Below are 19,312 nucleotides of genomic sequence, written 5' to 3' on the forward strand. Positions count from 1 at the left end.
CCGGGACTCTCTGGTCTGCCTGCCAATGCTCTAACCACAGAGCCAAACAAGTCAGGGCAGATCTATCTTTTCATTTATTCATTTAGTCAACATTTATGAGCATCAACTATGTGCCAGAAAACGTGTCAGAACTCTATCTGTTAAAAATCATGGAAATTCAAGTTATATTTTTGTGTGCCAAGAAAAGGGGATTGGGGGAGGGGGGACTATCATACTGGGAAATCTGAGCATGTGTAGATTCAGGGGTTCAAAGTTAACAAACCTTTCTCTCCATCTCTTGGTCCTGCTAACTTCTACTTGTCTTCACTCTCAGATTCCCTGGGCAAGGGACTGCTGTCAACACCAATTCCTTTATAGCTCATGATCCCAGAATAGGATGGACCCTCTTCTTTTAAAGCAGCCATCCAGCAGATCTCACGGAGGGGCACTGATTGGCTCTGCCAGGGTCACATATTCATCTCTGAACCAATCCTGTGGTCATTTTGCCCAGACTAGCACTGGGCAAATGTGAATAGGGGGAGAAGTGGGCTCCAGGTGTAGGAAGAAGCTGAAATGGGAAGTTGCTTGACATGTTAGAGAGGAACAAGGAGGCTGGAATGTAGCCAGTAAGGGCAGAGCAGCCACAGCAGACTGGAGGGAGAGGCAAGGACTAGATCCAGCACAGGGCGCCTTATGGTGAAAAGCTTGGGATTTATTCTAAACAGTTTGGAGTGTCTTGAAAAGAGGTTGGCCAAGTCAGAACACCAGTTGGGAAGGCAATGCAGAATCCAGAGAGATAATGGTCGCCTAGACTGTCAATCTCAGCATTCCTTCCGAGCATGATTAGGGACTAAAGCCTATGGGAGAACCTTTTCCAGGGACTCTAACAGAGACCTGGCTCTGCATCAAGTCTGGCAGCTGGTACGTTCTGCACCAGGGCCTCGGTAACCCAGAGCAAACGAAAGTACTCGCCCTCCACACACACAACAGCTGGTCAGGAGCGCACCCCTAGTCTCCACGCACACGAGTCTCTGGATCGGTTCTGCAGTCTGAGGGCTAGTGGGCCCCTGGGGTGCGTCACGTTCCCTTGGCAACTAGAGAACCTGCAGGGATGGGGCGGGGACAAGACTCGTGGCGCTGCCTCGGTATCCAGTGGCGAGTGGGCTGGGGAAGGGCGCGGGCAGTAACTCATCTCTCTCCCATTGCGCCCAAGGCCAACAGCGATCCAGCTAGGGTTGGCGCCCCGCACAGCCGGAGCTTCCTGGGCCCTCATGAAGAACCAAGAGTTTTCGGGTTCGTCAGAGCTGTCCGATGGATGCGATGCGACAGAAACACCCACTGGCTCAGAAGCCCTCCAGACGCCCGAAGTTCACGAGGACGAGCCCGCGGAGCCTGACGAGCCAGAGAAACCCGAAGAAGCCCACCAGCAAGGCCAGCGAGACCAGCTCAACGAGTTCTCCGAGCCCTACGAACTCTACGAGCCCTACGAACCCTCTGAGTTCCAGGCTCCTCGTGCTCTCCGTGCTCCCCAGGAGCCCGAGGACCTCTATGAACTCTGCGAGTTTTACGAGCCCTGTGAGCCCCGAAAGCCCCAAAAGTGCCATGAACCTTATGAATCCTATGAACCCTACGAGTACTACCAGCCCTACGAGCCCCATGCACCCTGCGAGCCCCAGGATCCCTCTGCGCCCCGTGAGTCCCAGGAGCCCTTTGCGCCCCGCAAGCCCCAGGAGCATCATGCGTCCCGGAAGCCCCGCAAGCCCAGCACATCCCGGAAGTCCCAGGGGCCCCAGGCTCCCCGAGAGCCCTACAAGGCCCACGAAGCTGAGCTGCTTCCCAGGACCACCATGATGATGGCCCCATCTCTGGTGACCAAATTCCAGCCACGGATTCCCCTGTCTACCTTGAGCGGTAGGTGTTAGGGACCCTCCAAGGCACTGAGCAAACCGACCCCACCTAAAACTGGGGGTCCTAATATGAAGGTTTGCACACTTGCTTTGTTTTAAAGGAAGATAATTCTTGTTTCATTCACCTGCTGCCTCGCCTATTTTTGGATTTGAAGGGAGGCTGGTGGGAGATTGAGACTCTAGTAGAGAGAGAAATGGAATCTCGTTACTCTCTCCTCCCTCCACCTGATGACCTCCAAGCTGTTCTTGATTTCCTATGGTCGCTTCTTTTTGAAGCCCTTCTTAAGTCTTCTCTACAGGGCTGTTGCATGCCCCTGGGTTGCCACTTGGAACATTACCTTTGTTATAGCACTTAAAATTTTATATTTCATCATTACTTTCTCCCCAGCTACAGGGAGGGATTGTTGAAGGGAAAATGTTTTGTCAGTGTTTGGCACATGGTGACACTCAAGAAATGTTAGCTATTATATTGTTAAAGTTTTAGTAACAAAACACTGAGTAGGTATTCAAAGAGTACATTTACCACATGCTTACTATATGATCAACCCTCACCAAGTTCACGGGGTAACAGGGCTGATGGGACTTGAGTATGAACAGACATCTTTGCTCTGACCACACCAACTCACTTCTGACCTCATTGATGACCCCACCCAAAACAATTCTTTGTTCACATTGGACTTCCAATTCCTTAGATGACCATTTTTTAAATCTCATATTCTTCTTAACTACTCTTTATCAGCCTCAATTTTATGGTCTATCACTTGAGTTGCTCACTTGATCGACCACCTCATTGGCTCTTTGGCTAACCACCATATTTCTCTTGGCTAAACCCCAACCACCTACCTTCTGCCTTCACCTGAGCAGCTAACTACTGCTGTAAAAAATTGAACAATCATTCTGTGTGCTTCTGTTTCAGTTTCATGGCCACAGATCTCAAGCGGTCACTTGGAATCGCCTAGCAAGCCCACTTTATTCACTTAGTTCTCACTCCTCCTAACTTCACACCTTTGACCCCCTAAACAGCTGAAGATTTTGCCTCACACTGTAAGAAAATAGAAGCAATCAGTCACAAACTCCCTTATTTTCTCACCACTGATGTATTGTCGTATCTGAATTCTGACTTTTCATTAAAAAAAAAGTTTTATTGAGTTTTGAGAGAGGAAGGAAAGGGGGAGAGAGGCAGACAGACATCTTTGTCAACCCACTGCCTCCTGCATTCCCCTATTGGGGATCAAGCCTGCAACTGTATCAGGGCAACTGTCTGAGAATCAAATCGGCGACCTTGTGGAGCATGGGACCCCAGAGCTGGCCAAGGCTGCTTCTGCTTTCTCTCACATTGCAGGGAAGAATGGTGCCTCTTCCTACGAAAAGCAAGATCTCCACTTGTGCTTTGGATTCTGTCTCCTGAAGAACTTTGTTCCTGCAGTTATTTCTTCTCTCTCCTATGACGTCAATTTCTCCCTTTCTAATCAATTAGTCCCATGATCATATGCATACACTCTGGAAGCTTCCATCTTGAAATAACTCTTGACCCCATGTCTTCTTCAGACCGCCCCCCCCCCCCTCCCATTACTTTTCCATTCTCCTTCACTGCAGAAGTTGTCAAAAGAGTTGTCTATAATCACTGACTACATTTTCTCATCTATCATTCTCTCCTCAATGCACCTACTTAGGCTTCTTTCCCTTCTACTCCACTGAAATTGTTCTGATTTATTGCCTTTCTTTCCCAAACCAACATCATGTATGGAGATTTCAGTATCCATATGGATGATTCACTGGCTTCTCAGTTCTTTGACCTTTCACTGTGAATGATCTTGTCCTTCACTCCATCTTGGGCACCCACTATTCTAGTCTTTAATAATGTCAATAATGTTGTACCATTTCTAAAATCTTTATTGTAAGCACTCTAATCTCTAACCATATCTGATATTTCTACCTCACTCACTCTTACTTGTACCCCCTCTATCAATTCTTCAGCCTCAAAGGGACCTCTAACTCATTGATGCTATTAGCCTTTCATTATATATCACTATCATATGTTCTTCTGGCTGCTCTCACTCATTTTATCGTCCATGGCCCACCAATGGAATTACTCCTTTGCAAATATCCTCAACTCCCTTGCCTCTTCCTCTATTATTCTTGCCAATTCTTGTTTGCACTTGATAAAACAGATGATGGCAACAGAAAAACAACTATTCTGACATCTTCATATTCATGATCTCAAACTTTAAGTGGACTCTCAGTGCAATCATACTATATGTCCCTAGTCAACTCTTTTTCCAACACAGAAGCTACCAAACTACCAGCATCTGTCTATGTACTCTACCTTTTCTTCCATTAATAATTGATGAACTGTATTTGTTCCTATTAAAGGCCAATCTCCCAACCTGTATGTTAGATTCTATCCCATCCAACTTTAAGCTCTTGGCTCCTAAAATTAGCCCTCTCCTGCATTATTTTATTCCTCTCTCTACTGGATCATTCCCAACAGCACATGAACATGCAGCAATAACTACTATCTTAAAAAAAAAAAAAAAAATCTTCCCTTAACTCTTTATATCCCTTCAGGTACCATTTCTGTTTTCCTGCTCCTTTTTAGAGAAAAATTCTTTGAAATAGTTATCTATAAATCATTATGTCCATATCCTCTCTTTCCATTCTCTTGAGAATACCCTGGAGCTTTTCTCCTCTACTGAAGTTGCTCTGTTGAGGTCACAATGACCTCTGCCTTGCCAAATTCAAGTGTTAATTCTCCATCTTCATCATACTCATTTGACACCCACACCCTCTTTCTTGGAAGTCTTTCTTTAATTGAGTTCTGGGATACCACCGCTTTCATTGTTATCCGACCTCATTGATTATTACTGACTCAGTTTCCTTTTCTAGATCCCACTTCTCTTCCCAGCCTCTAGGTTGAAGTGAGCGCCGGATCAGTTCTCTCAGATTCTTTAGAATTTTACTTGTTCCTTGAGTGATGTCATCGGTTCCATGGCTTTAATTGTATGCTGGTAACTTCCCAAATTATCTCTAGCCTCAAGTTCTTTCTTAAGCTCCGGAGTTTTTAACCAATTGTTTAACATACCTAGTTGAACATCTAGTAAGCATGTAAAATTTAGTGTGTCCATAGCTGAACTCTCACTGCTGCACCCAGACTTGTTCTTCCCCCCATTGTTCCTCATTTCAGCAAACATCACCCCCCATTCATTCATCCAGGTGCTCAGGTTGAAAGCCTTGAAGTAATTCTTGACATCTATTACACTCTTATACCCTGTCTCCAAAGCATTAGCAAACCCTAATTTTGAAATATATCATGACTATGGCCATGTCTTAACATCTTAAACCTTTATCATCTTTGTAAGCCACTATCTTTTTTGCTTGGTCCATTGCAACAGCTCCATTCTTGCCCCATTCTCCCTACACCTCCTCACCCCAGTTTATTGTTCATACAGTGGTCACAGGGATCCCTTAGAACATACATTATATGCAACTCTCCTGCTCTCAACTCTCCAGGGGGGTTCTCATCTCACATAGTTTGTAATCTAAAATTCTTAGCAGGCCTACAAGGCCCCACATGATCTGGGCTCTGCCTGCCTCCCCAGCTTTATGTCCCATCACTCACTCTCCCCACCATCGCTGCTCTTCGGCCACGTGGGCCTCCCTGCTTTCACCTCACCATCATTTCACTTACTTCTTCCTTTGCCAGGACAACCTTTCCTCAAATATTTGTCACCTTCTTATAAAGATGTACCAGGTCACTCTGTTTGTGTACTTTAAAGCAGGCATCTATTTGTTTCTATTTACGAATGTATTTGTTTACTGTTTACATTAAGCTCTCAGAGGGCAGGACCTTCCTCTTTCCCACCATTTCATCCTCAATGCCTCAAGTGGTGTCTAGAACAAGTCAGGACTGAGCAATTATTGTTGAGTGAAAGCTCTCTTCCTTCAGCCTCTGTGTTACCAAATCCAAGGTTTCTTCTTAAGGTTAAATGCATAAATCCCAGTAAAGCATTTATAACAGACTGTGGTACACGGTAAGTGTTCAGTAGATGTTAGCAATTAGTAGTAGTAGTGTTAGTATTATTATCTTATTTGACCTCTTGGCAGCATTTAATGCAATAGACCACTTCTTTCTTGAAACATAAACCTCTTTCTCTTAACCTCCATGACACCACAATCTCCCAGTTTGTCACTGACTTGACTGGTTGCTTCTTCTCTCATTTGCTGAGCCTTCCCTGTTCTCCAGAACTCTAAAGGGCTGAATCTTAACCCGTTTCCTTTTTATTTACACTTTTTCCCCCTTAGGTGGTCATATCTATAATCACAGCTTTAAATAGAATGTTTATGCTGCTGCCTCCTAAATATATACATTCTAGCTCTATTCTCACTCCTAAGTCCTACACTTATATATTCACTTGCCTATTGGACATCTCCATCTGGATATATCATAGGCATCTCAAATGTAATGTATTTTGAGACAGAAGTCTTGATTTTCTTCCCATTATTGTTTCCCCCTGTCTCCCAACTAGATGCTTGCAGAAAATGGCATACAGTTGCTTAAGCCAAAAAAAAAAATCTATTATTTCTCCCTGATATCTTTTTCTTTACCCACACATCCAAAGCATCCAATGCAAGTGCTGTTTGTTTTCTCTCTAGAATATTTCCCAAATGTATTCATTTCCACTACTAACATTCGCATCCCAATTGTGGTCACTGATCACCTGGAATTCTACATTAGCTTCCTGAGCTGTCTCCCTGCCTACTCTTGTCCCCTGAAATCTCTTTGCTACTGCAGCCAGAGTGGGTATTTTAAAAACTGAATTGGGCTTTTGGAAAATGGCAGCGGAGTGAACAGAAGCTACACAGACCATCTCCCAGGACCAAACTGGAATTACAACGAAAATAAAGACAAATCGTCAGGAAAAGGCAACCGAAAAGCAGCTTGGAGGGCCACATAACTAGGGACACTGACTCAGTCCTGGTAGGCTTGCAAAGACGCAAGAGGGGGCCGGGAGCCCATGGTTTGCAGTGGCCTGGGCTGGGAGCTGCGGCCTGGGCTGGGAGCTGCGGCCTGGGCTGGGAGCTGCGGCGGTCTCAGCCGGTAGCGAGGGCCTTAGCTGGAAGTGGCGCCCTCAGGTTCAAGTCCCAAGCGGATCCACAGCGCAGAGCCAGGACAGAGGCTAAATTAGCAGCAGCCACTCACCTTGGGCTCCGGAAGAGGGAGGGCAGGCTGGACGGGAACTGTGTGGGGACACTCGGGATTTGGAGGGCACTCAGAGCATTTGCTGAGTTGCAGCCACACAGGACTGTGGTCATCTTACTCCTTCCCAGGGCCCTGGGGAGAGGCGGTGGCCCCTCCCTCGGAGATTCAACCCCACCCTGTGGCCATTGAAATGCTAATTGAGGCCCATTAACAACCAGCATCTGCCCCACCCTTGGGAAATCCTCTTACACTGAGCACCTGAGGGAGTTTTGCATTCAACTTAGAAACCAAGGTTCTTCAGGTGACAGCTACTAATAGCCTCCAGGCAAAAAAGCTAGAGGATAACTACCATTCCCTGGGCTAGCAACTCTAACCAGGAAAGTAAGACTTGACAGTGGTGTTTAAAGTAGATCCTAAAAAATAAAAATAAAAAATAAAAAATAAAGTAGATCCTCCCTGCCTCATCCAAACCCAGGAGAGGGAGCCACAAACAGCAGAACACCAACACCCACAGGGAAAACGAGACAGGCTCCAAAGCCCACTGAGATAGCCAAAATGGTGAAACACAGAAACAAAAGCCAAATAAAAGAACAAGAAACCTCTACCAAAGATGAGATAAATGAGGTGCAGTTAAGCATGTTAACAGAACTAGAATTCAGAGCCATGATCTTGAGGAAGCTCAACAGCATGTGTAAGGGTTCCAGTGCCAGGAAGAGAAGTCCCCATAACTTCTGGCTGGAAAAACCAGCAGGAACTGAGGCTCAGGGAGGCTGATGCGGCTGGAACCCCAGGCAGCTCCTTAAGGGGCCCGCGCACGGACTTATCGGACTCTCTCCCTCTAAGCTTGGAGGGGAGGCAGCTCAAGGGGCACCAGAGATATACAGGGAAGAACTGAGCTGTTGGGTATTGGAGTGAGGGCTGGAGAGGGGGCTTTCTCTGGGACAAACGTTCTGCAGAGGCCTTTATTTCTTTGGTGAGCCCTTCCCTGGGGTGGCAGACAGTCGCCATATCTGGGTCTCCAGCAACCTGGTTCACACTGGCAGCCCTGCCCTGGTGATTCCCTGAGGCCCTGCCTCACCCAACTTTCAGGCCCCCCCAAGCTGTTGCCAGTTGCTTAACCATAGGATTGGCCTGTCTTGGATCCTGCTTCAAGTTTTCCTAAATTCTTTCAAACAAGCAGCATCTGGTCTCAGCTAGCCCCATACCTCTCGTTAAGTAATACACAGAAATAAACACAGAGAGGCAGCCAAAATGAGGAGACAAAGAAACAGGTCCCAAATGAAAGAACAGAAAAAAACCCCAAGAAACGAACTAAGTGAAATGGAGATAAGCAACCTAACAATGCTGAGTTCAAAATACTGCTTATAAGGATGCTCAATGAACTTAGTGAAGACCTCAAGAGCATAAAAAAGGAGCAGTCAGAAATGATGGATGCACAGTCAGAAATGAAGGAGGCACTAACTGAAATAAAGAATAATTTACACAGATTCAATACTAGAGTACGTAACTCCAAGAAGCAAATCATTGATTTGGAATATAAGGAAGCAAAAAACACCCAATCAGAATAGCAAAAAGAAAAAAGTATCCAAAAAAATTAGGATAGTGTAAGGAGCCTCTGGGACAACTTCAAGTGTGCCAACATTCACATCTTGGGGGTGCCAGAAGGAGAAGAGAGAGAACAAGAAATCGAAAACCTATTTGAAACAATAATGGCAGAAAACTTTCCTAACTTGGTGAAGGAAACAGACATACAAGTTCAAGAAGCACAGAGAGTCTCAAACAAGATGAACCCCAAGAGGCCCACACCAAGACACATCATCATCAAAATGCAAAAGGTTCAATACAAAGAGAGAATCTTAAAAGCAGCAAGAGAAAGGCAGCTAGTTACCTACAAGGGAGTTCCCATTAGGCTGTCAGCTGATTTCTCAAAAGAAACTTTGCAGGCCAGAAGGGTGTGGCAAGAAATATTCAGAGTGATGAAAAGCAAGAACCTACAGCCAAGATCATTCTATCCTGCAAAGCTGTCATTTAAAATTGATGACCATATAAAGAGTTTCCCAAACAAGAAAAAGCTAAAGGAGTTCATCACCACCAAAACAATATTATATGAAATGATGAAGGGTTTTTTTGAAGAAAAAGATAAAAAATATGAACAAACAAAATGGCAATGAATACATACCTATTGACAATGGAATCTACAAACAAAATGAACAGGCAGAACAGAGACATTCTCATAGATACAGAGAACATTTTGCTGGTTGCCAGATGGGAGGGGGTTTGGGGGAATGGGTGGAAAAGGTGAAGGGAATAAGAAGTACAAATTCATTGCTAGACTGACAAACCTTACAGGGAAAGGCGTTGGGGGGTGGGAAGAAATAAACCAAAGAACTTATATGCATAACCAATGGACATGGACAAAAGTGTGGGAAAAGGCAGGAGGGGGGCGGGAGTGGGGAGGAGGGGGTCAATGGGGGAAAAATGAGGAACATCTATAATACATTCAACAATAAAAATTTAAAAATAAATAAATAAATAAATAAATAAATGAAAGCAGCAAGAGAGAAGCAACAGGTTATCTGCAAAGGAAACCCCATAAGGCTCTCAGCTGACTTCTCAACAGAAACACTACAGGCCAGAAGGGAATGGCATGAGGTAATCAAGGTCATGAAAAACAAGGATCTGAATCCAAGACTACTCTACCCAGCAAGGCTATCATTCAAAATAGAAGGTCAAATAAAGAGCTTCCCAGACAAAAAAAGGCTAAGAGAATATATTAGCACCAAAAACAGCACTGCAAGAAATGTTAAAAGGACTGCTGTAATTAGCAGGAGAAATAGGAAGAAAAATATAACCACAGTAAACAAAAATGGCAATAAATAAGTACATATCAATAATCACCTTAAATGTAAATGGATTGAATGCTCCCATAAAAAGACACAGAGTAGCTGATTGGATAAGAAAGCATGACTCATCTATATGTTGTTTACAAGAGACCCATCTCACAACAAAAGACTCACATAGGTTGAAAGTGAAGGAATGGAAAAAAATCTTCCAAGCAAACGGAAAGAAAAAAAAAGCTGGGGTAGCAATACTCATATCTCATAAAATAGATTTAAAATAAAGGCCATACCTATAGACAAAGAAGGCCACTGCATAATATTGAAAGGATCTATCCAACAGGAAGATATAACCTTGATAAACCTTGATATGCACCCAATATAGGACCACCAAAATATATTAAAAATCTTCTCAAGGACTTCAAAGGAGAAATTGATAGCAATACAATCATGGCAGGGGACTTCAACACCCCGCTGATATCACTGCATAGATCCTCTAGACAAAAAATTAGCAAGGAAACAGAGACTCTAAATGAAGCACTAGACCAAAAGGATTTAATGGATATCTACAGAAAATTACACCCCAAAACTACAGAATTCACATTCTTCTCAAGTGCACATGGGACATTCTCAAAGAAAGACCACATGTTAGGACACAAACTAAATCTCTACAAGTTCAAGAAGATTGAAATCATATCAAGCATCTTCTCAGATCACAATGGCATGAAACTAGAAATCAATTGCAACAAGAACATGCAAAGACATTTGAACACATGAAAGCTAAATAGCATGTTATTAAACAATGAATGGGTTACCAAGGAGATCAAGGAAGAAATTAAAGACTTCCTGGAAACCAATGAAAATGAAGACACAACAACACAAAATCTATGGGATGTAGCGAAAGCAGTTCTGAGAGGGACGTTCGTAGCACTACAGGCCTACCTCAAAAAACAAGAAAAATCTCTAATAGACTATCTAACCTCACAACTTAAAAAACTAGAGAGCAAACAAAAAGAAAATCCCAGAGCAAGTACAAGGAAGAAAATAGTAAAGATCAGAGCAGAAATAAATGACATAGAGTCCAATAAAACAATTCAAAGGATCAATGAAACAAAGAGCTGGTTTTTCAAAAAGATAAACAAGATTGATGGACCCTTAACTAGACTCACCAAGAAACAAAGAGAACCCAAATACACAAAATCAGAAATGAAAGAGAAGTAACAACTGACCCCACAGAAATACAAAAGATCGTTAACAACTACCATGAACAATTATATGGCAACAAATTCGACAATCTAAGTGAAATGAACAAATTTCTAGAAACACATAGTCTCCCAAAACTGGACCCGGAAGAGATAGAAAACTTGAACAGAACAATAACAACAGAAGAAATTGAAGATGTAATCAAGACTCTCCCAGCAAACAAAAGCCCAGGCCTGGATGGCTTCACGGGGGAATTTTACCGAACATTCAAAGAAGAACTAACACCCATTCCCTCAAACTATTTCAAAAAATTCAAGAAGGAACACTTCCAAACTCGTTTTATGAAGCCAGCATAATTCTAATTTCAAAACCAGAAAAAGACACTACAAAGAAAGAAAACTACAGGCCAGTATCCCTGATGAACATAGACGCCAAAATCCTGAACAAAATACTAGCAAATCGGATCCAGCAATACATCAAAAAAATTGTTCACCATGACCAAGTGGGATTCATCACAGGGATGCAAGGCTGGTACAATATTCACAAATCAATAAACGTGATACACCACATAAATAAAATGAAGAATAAAAACCACATGATCATATCAATAGATGCCGTGAAAGCCTTTGACAAAATCCAGCATCCATTTCTGATAAAAACGCTCAGCAGTGTGGGAATAGAGGGATCATATCTCGACACAATAAAGGCCATATATGAAAGACCTACAGCCAACATCATACTCAATGGACAAAAACTAAAAGCATTTTCTTTAAGAACAGGAACAAGGCAAGGATGCCCACTTTCGCCACTCTTATTTAACAGAGTACTGGAAGTCTTACAGGAAGAAAAAATAAAAGGGATCCAAATTGGAAAGGAGGAAGTGAAACTGTCATTATTCGCAGATGACATTATACTATACGTAGAAAACCCCCAAGACTCCATCAAAAACTTACTAGACTTAATAAATAAATTTGGAAAAGTAGCAGGATATAAAATTAATGTCAAGAAACCGATGGCATTCTTATACACCAATGATGAACTCACAGAAAGAGAAACTAAGAAAACAATCCCCATTTACCACAGCGGCAAAAAAATTAAGATACCTAGGAATAAATCTAACCAAAGAAATAAAGGACCTATTCGCAGAAAACTACAGATCACTGGGGAAAAAAAAAAAAAAAGATATAAAAATGTGGAAGCACATACCTTGTTCATGGATTGGAAGAATTAACATCATTAAAATGTCCATTCTACCCAAAGAAATCTATAGATTCAATGCAATCCCCATCAAAATACCAATGGCATACTTCACAGAATTAGAACAAATACTTCAAAAGTTCATATGGAACGAAAAAAGACCCTGATTAGCCACAGCAATCTTGAAAAAGAAGGACAAAGTTGGAGGGAATCACATTACCAGATTTCAGGTTATACTACAAAGCCACTGTAATCAAAACAGCCTGGTACTGGCACAAGAACAGGCAAGGCATATAGACCAGTGGAACAGAACAGAGAACCCAAGGAAATATGCTCAATTAATATTTGACAAAGGTGGCAAGAGCATACAGTGGAGTAAGGACAGCCTGTTTAATAAATGGTGTTGGGCCCTAGCCGGTTTGGCTCAGCAGTTTAAAGCGTTGGCCTGCGGTCCGGAGAGACCCGGGTTTGGTTCCGCTAAGGGCATGTACCTCAGTTGCAGTTTGTCCCCGGCCCTGGTTGGTCGTGCGGGTGGCAGCCACTCGATGTGTCCCTTTCTCATCGATATTTCTCTCTCTCTCTCTCTCTCCCTCCCTCCTGCTCTATCTGAACAAAGAATGAAAAAGTGTCCTCGGGTGAGGATTAAAAATAAATAAATAAATAAATAAATGCTGTTGGGCCCAGGCCGGTTTGGCTCAGCGGTTAGAGCGTCAGCCTGCGGTCCAGAGAGACTGGGGTTCGGTTCCCGCTAAGGGCATGTACCTCGGTAGCAGTTTGTCTCTAGCCCTGGATGGGTTGTGAGGGTGGCAACCACTTGATGTGTCCCTTTCACGTCGATGTTTCTCTCTCTCTCTCTCTCTCTCTCTCCCACTCTATCTGAACAAAGTATCAAAAAATAAACAAATAAATAAATAAATGGTGTTAGGAAAATTGGACAGCTACATGCAGAAAAATGAAATAGACCATCAATTTACACCCTACACAAGAATAAACTCAAAATGGATAAAAGACTTAAATGTGACTCATGAATCCATAAAATCCTAGAAGAAACTGTAGGCAACAAAATTTCAGACATCATATGCAGCAGAATTTTCACTGATGCATCACCTAAGGCAATAGAAACAAAGGAGAAAATGAACACATGGGACTACATCAAACTCAAAAGCTTCTGCACAGCAAAAGATACAATCATCAAAACGGAAAGGCTACCCACTGTATGGAAGAGCATAATTGCCAATGATATATCAAATAAGGGGTTAATTTCCAATATATATAGAGTGCTCATACAACTCCACAAAAGGAAGACAAAGAACCCTATTAAAAGATGGGCAGAGGAACTAAATAGACACCTCTTCAAACAGGACATACAAATGGCTAAGAGACATATGAAGAAATGCTCAACATCACTAATCATCAGAGAGATGCAAATTAAAACAACAATGAGGTATCACCTCACACCTGTCAGAATGGCCGCCATCAACAAATCATCAAACAAGTGTTGGCGAGGTTGTAGAGAAAAGGGAACTCTAGTGCACTGTTGGTGGGAATGCAGACTTGTGCAGCCACTATGGAAAACAATATGGTGTTACCTCAAAAAATTAAAAATTGAACTTTCATTTGACCCAGTGATCCCACTTGTAGGAATATACCCTAAGAAGCCTGAAACACCAATCAGAAAGAATATATGTACCCCCATGTTTGTAGCAGCACTATTTACAATAGCTAAGATCTGGAAACAGCCCAAGTGTCCATCAGTAGACGAATGGATAAAACAGCAGTGGTACATATACACAATGGAGTACTATGCAGCTGTAAGAAAGAAAGATCTGAGATGACCTGGAGGGACCTGGAGAGTATTATTCTAAGCGAAACAAGCCAAGCAGAGAAAGACAAATATCACATGATCTCACTTATCTGTGGAATATAATGAACATAACAGTCTGAAGAATGGGGTAGTCCCAGAGACATGGAAGTGGGGTGCAGACTGACTATTCCCAGAAGAGGGGGTGGTGGGGGAGAGATAAACCACAGAACTTATATGCATGTATGCATGAACAATGGACATGGACAACAAAGCTGGGGACAGGGCAGGGAGGGATGGGGAGGGGGGAATCTGTGTGGGGGGGGAAAGGAGAAACATTTGTAACAAAAATAAATTAATTAATTAAAAAAACAAAACAAAAACGAATCGGATCATGACTTTCACTCACTATATAATCTTTCCTGTGGCTTCCCATTGCTCTTAGGGTAAACCCAAGCTTTTTGCAGGGATCTCTAGAGCTCCATGGGCTCTCTGGCCTCACTTCTATCATTCTTCCTTCTGCTCACTCTGCCCCAGTCACCCTGAGCAGAGGCAGTGGGGAGCATGGTACTAGGGAGCTGTGCCTAGCTAGGTCAGGAGCAAAGAATAATGAATAGTAGTATCAGATCATAGAGCCTAATATATATAATATCAAAGAACATCCCAATGCTTGTTTACATAGTCATACTAAACATGGAACTGGACTGCTTTAAGACCAGTCTTCAAAACAATAGCACCTAAAACAAGCATGAATTCTATTTCAAAAAAGCCTCGAAAAGTACCATAGGACTTACTGAAGTATCTTCAAAGAAATTATACCATCTGACATAAAGCAAAACTTGTTAAAATGTTCTTGAGGCATTTTTCTTCCCGAGTCCCTGTCACCAAGACAGCAACTCCCTGCAAAGACCTTTTTATTTCTCTCAAGCTCCAGCTTGTCTCTCTCTTCCTCACTCCTCCTGTGCCCTTTAGATCTGTTCTGAGAGGTGCTGGCCTTTTCCTTGTAGAGCACTGGTACCCCATTCACTACAACCAAGGGCTAGAGGCTGAGCAGCTAAGCATGGGCTCCTAAGGAGGTAGGGTGAGGGCAAGGAAGAGAGAAAGAATAGCTATATTTTAACATTTGTTCATATCATGTTACAAAATGCTTTACTTCTACATGCAATGGGTCTGCCTGGGTAGGAATGCAGACAGCTTCAGGAACAAACAGCTTTTGAATCATTCTTTCTCCCAGCAGATGGCAGCCTTCTCCATCAGATAGATGGAGCATAGACCTGATCACCTCTTTGCTAAGGCATCAGGAGCCATGTGGTTTATGTGCTATAGAGTAAAATGCAGACATTTAAAGGGCAAGATAGGATACACAGAAAAGGGAAAGTACAGGCCAATATCTTTGATGAATACAGATGCAAAAATCTGAAACAAAATACTAGCAAATCAAAGACAACAACAATACATTAAAAAAATAATACATCATGCCCTGGCCGGTTTGGCTCAGCGGTTAGAGCATCGGCCTGTGGTCCGGAGAGATCAGGGTTCAGTTCCCGCTAAGGGCATGTACTTCAGTTGCAGTTTGTCCCCGGCCCTGGTTGGTTGTGTGGGTGGCGACCACTCGATGTGTCCCTTTCACATCGATGTTTCTCTCTCTCTCTTCCTCTCTCTCCCTCCCACTCTACCTAAACAAACAAACAAAAAAATGTCCTCGGGTGAGGATGATTAAAAAATAATAATAAAAATAATACATCATGATCAAGTGGGGTTCATTTCTGGGGCACAAGGGTGGTTCAACATGCACAAATCGATCAATGTAACATAGCACATTAACAAAATAAAGGATAAAAATAATAGGATCTTATCAATAAATGCAGAAAAATACTTGATGAGACACAACATCCATTTAGGATTAAAACATTCAATAAAATGGGTATCGAAGGAAAGTACCTCTACATAATAAAGGCCATATATGATAGACCCTCAGCTAATAACATACTCAATGGTGAAAAACTGAAAGCTTTTTCTCTAATATCAGGAACAAAAGAAGGATTTCCACTCTCAACCACTCTCATTCAACATAGCACTGGAAGTCCTAGGCAGAGCAATCGGGCAAGAGAGAAATAAAAGGCATCCAAATTGAGAATGAAGAGGTAAAAGTGCCACTTTTTGCAGATGACATGATTCTTTATATAGAAAACCGTAAAGACTCCACCAAAAAACTATTAGAAACAACGAATACAGTAAAGTTGCAGGATATAAACTCAATGTACAAAACCCCACTGCATTCCTATGTACTAACAATGAAATGTCAGAAAAAGAAATAAAAAAACAATTGCTTTTGCAATTGAAACAAAAAGAATAAAATACCTAAGAATAAACTTAACAAAGGATGTGATGGACCTATACACTGAAAACTGCAAAGCATTATTCAAAGAGGTTGAAAAAGACACAGTGAAATGGAAAAATATTCTATGTTCATGCATTGGAAGAATCAACGTAGTTAAAATGTCCATAGTACCCAAAATAATATACAGATTTAATGTAATCCCCATTAGAATCCCAAACAAATAGAGCAAAAGATAATCAGATTTGTATGGAACCACAAAAGACCCAGAATAGCCAAAGCAATCCTGAGAAAAAAGAAGGAAGCTGGAGGTATCATATGACATGACTTCAAATTATACTACAAATCTACATTAATCAAAACAATATGGCACTGGCAGAAACACACAAACCCATAAAACAGAATTCAGAGCCCAGAAATAAAACCACATGTCTATGGACAAATAATTTTTGACAAAGGAGCCAAAAGCAAACAATGGAAAAAAGAAAACCTCTTCAGTAAATGGTGCTAGGAAAATTGGAAAGCCACATGCAAAAGAATGAAACTACAGTTTGTCTCATGCACAAAAATTAATTCAAAATGAATTAAAGACCTAAATATAAGACCTGAAACAGTAAATTACATAGAAGAAAATATAGGTAACTAAACCTATGGACCTTGATGTTAGAGAAGATTTATGAATTTGACCCCAAAGGCAAGGGAAATAAAGGGAAAAATTAATGAATGGGACTATATCAAACTAAAAAGCTTCTGCACAGCAAAAGAAACAAACAAAAAACCCCACCAACAAAACAAAAAGGCAACAAATCAGATGGGAAAAGATATTTGCAAACAACAGCTCTGACAAGAAGTTAACATCCAAAATATATAAAGAAGTCATACAACTCAACACCAAATGGGCAGAGGACCTGAACAGACACTTTTCCCAAGAAGACATACGAATGGCCAACAGATATATAAAAAGATGCTCAACTCACCCTGGCCGGGTTGCTAAGTGGTTAGAGCATCAGCCCACAGACCGATTCCGGTCAAGAGTGTGTATCTGGGTTTCAGGTTTGATCCCTGGCCCCAGTCAGGGTTGTGCAGGAGGCAACCAATAGATGTACCTCTCTCACATTGATGTTTCTCTCTCTCTCTCTCTCCCCTTTCCTCCCTTCTACTCTCGCTAAGAAAAATCAGTGGAAAAAAGTATCCTCAGGTGAGGATTAACAAAAACAAAACAAAAAGATGCTCAACTTCACTAGCCACTAAGAAAATGCAAATCAAAACTAAAATGAGATACCACCTCCCACCTGTTAGAATGGCTGTTATGAACAAGACAAGTAGTAACAAGTGTTGGAGAAATTGTGGAGAAAAGGGAAGGGAATGTGAACTGATGCAGCCACTCAGAAAACAGTCTGAAGGGTCCTCAAAAAATTAAGAATAGAGTTGCTATATGACCCAGCAATCCCTTTTCTGGGTATCTACCCCAAAAATTTGAAAACATTTATTTGCAAAGATATATAATGTTCATTGCACCATTATTCACATTAGCCAAAACATGGAAACAACTGAAGTGTCCTTTGATAGATGACTGGATAAAGAAGATGTGATACATATATACTATGGAATACTACTCAGCCATAAGAAAAGACAAAATATTTCCATTTGCAATAATATGGATGGACCTTGAGATTATTATGCTAGGCAAAATAAGTCAGTCAGAGAAAGCTAGGAACCATATGATTTCACTTATATGTGGGACATAAAACTGAAACTCATAGACACAGACTACACAGCACAGTGGTTACGGGGCAGGAAGTAGTAAAGGGTAAAGGGGGCCAGGGATATGTATGATGACTTAACTTTGGGTGGTGGGCACGCAATGCAATATACAGATCATGTATCATAGAAAAGTGCACTTGAAACCTATATAATCTCATTAACGGTTATGGCAGAGCCCTAATGTTCTGACTCTCTCTTACAGAGGGAGATGCTGTCAATCATTATGTTAAAAAAATGTTTAGGGGGGCTTCTTCCTGTTGACCCACTAAATATTTAAGTTTCCATTATTTCAAAAATGTATTTTTTCCAATTGGGTCTTTTGAATTATGCCTCAAACAAGGGCCACACATTACATTTAGGAGTTGTGTCCCTTCTCTGTTATTCTTTATCACTAACCCTTCTCTACCTTTTTAAAATGCCGTTTATTTGTTAGAAAAATGTGTAAAATATCTCATGTTCTGAATTTGATTTGTTCTTTGTGATGTCTTTAACTTGTTCTAACTCCTCTGTTTTTTGCAAACTATATCAATTAAGAGGCTTGCCTCAATTTGGAGTGAATTGTTCCGAGTGAGAATTTTTCAGAGGTGATGCTGTGCCTCATGCCTCACCATCTGAGGCACTTGGTGTCTCCCACTTGTCATGGCTCTAAGATTGATGAGCAGGTTTGGGTGAGGTTGACTTTATCCCTCTATTATCACATTCCCCATCCACCTTTCACTGACTGGTTTTAGCAACTGGTCTCATTCATTGCCTAAATTCCATTATTTTATTAGGGGTAAGATAGGGCCCCTTTGGAACCGATGTTTGATGCTGTCACTAGAAATTATGTTTCAAGCCATCAGAACTTATTCATATAATGTAATAATAAGTACTTCAAAAAATTCATGCTGTGGGTGTACTTTTATCTTCACAATACAATCAGGAATGAACAGCTCCATTGTCTCTATTTTGCTTTTTAAAACAATGTTCAAAACTTCTTTATTTATTTAATTTATTTTTGTTACAGATGTTTCTCCTTTTTCCCTCATTGACACCTTCTTCCCTGCTCCCCCCCACTCCCCTTCACGGCATTGTTGTCTATGTCCG

General features: G+C 41.8%; 1 protein-coding gene across 1 annotated transcript in view; it reads left to right on the forward strand.

Annotated features, from left to right (window-relative positions):
• Positions 1 to 1,250: 1,250 nt before the first annotated feature.
• THEGL (theg spermatid protein like) overlaps positions 1,251 to 19,312 on the forward strand; it is a 72,696-nt gene continuing 54,634 nt past the window's right edge. Inside the window, exon 1 of the mRNA XM_036252485.1 lies at positions 1,251 to 1,896. Within this exon, the coding sequence (XP_036108378.1) occupies positions 1,251 to 1,896 (646 nt within the window). The remainder of the gene's footprint in view (positions 1,897 to 19,312) is intronic.

The sequence above is a fragment of the Molossus molossus genome, unplaced genomic scaffold (assembly GCF_014108415.1).
Source record: "Molossus molossus isolate mMolMol1 unplaced genomic scaffold, mMolMol1.p scaffold_m16_p_1, whole genome shotgun sequence".
Classification (NCBI taxonomy): domain Eukaryota; kingdom Metazoa; phylum Chordata; class Mammalia; order Chiroptera; family Molossidae; genus Molossus; species Molossus molossus.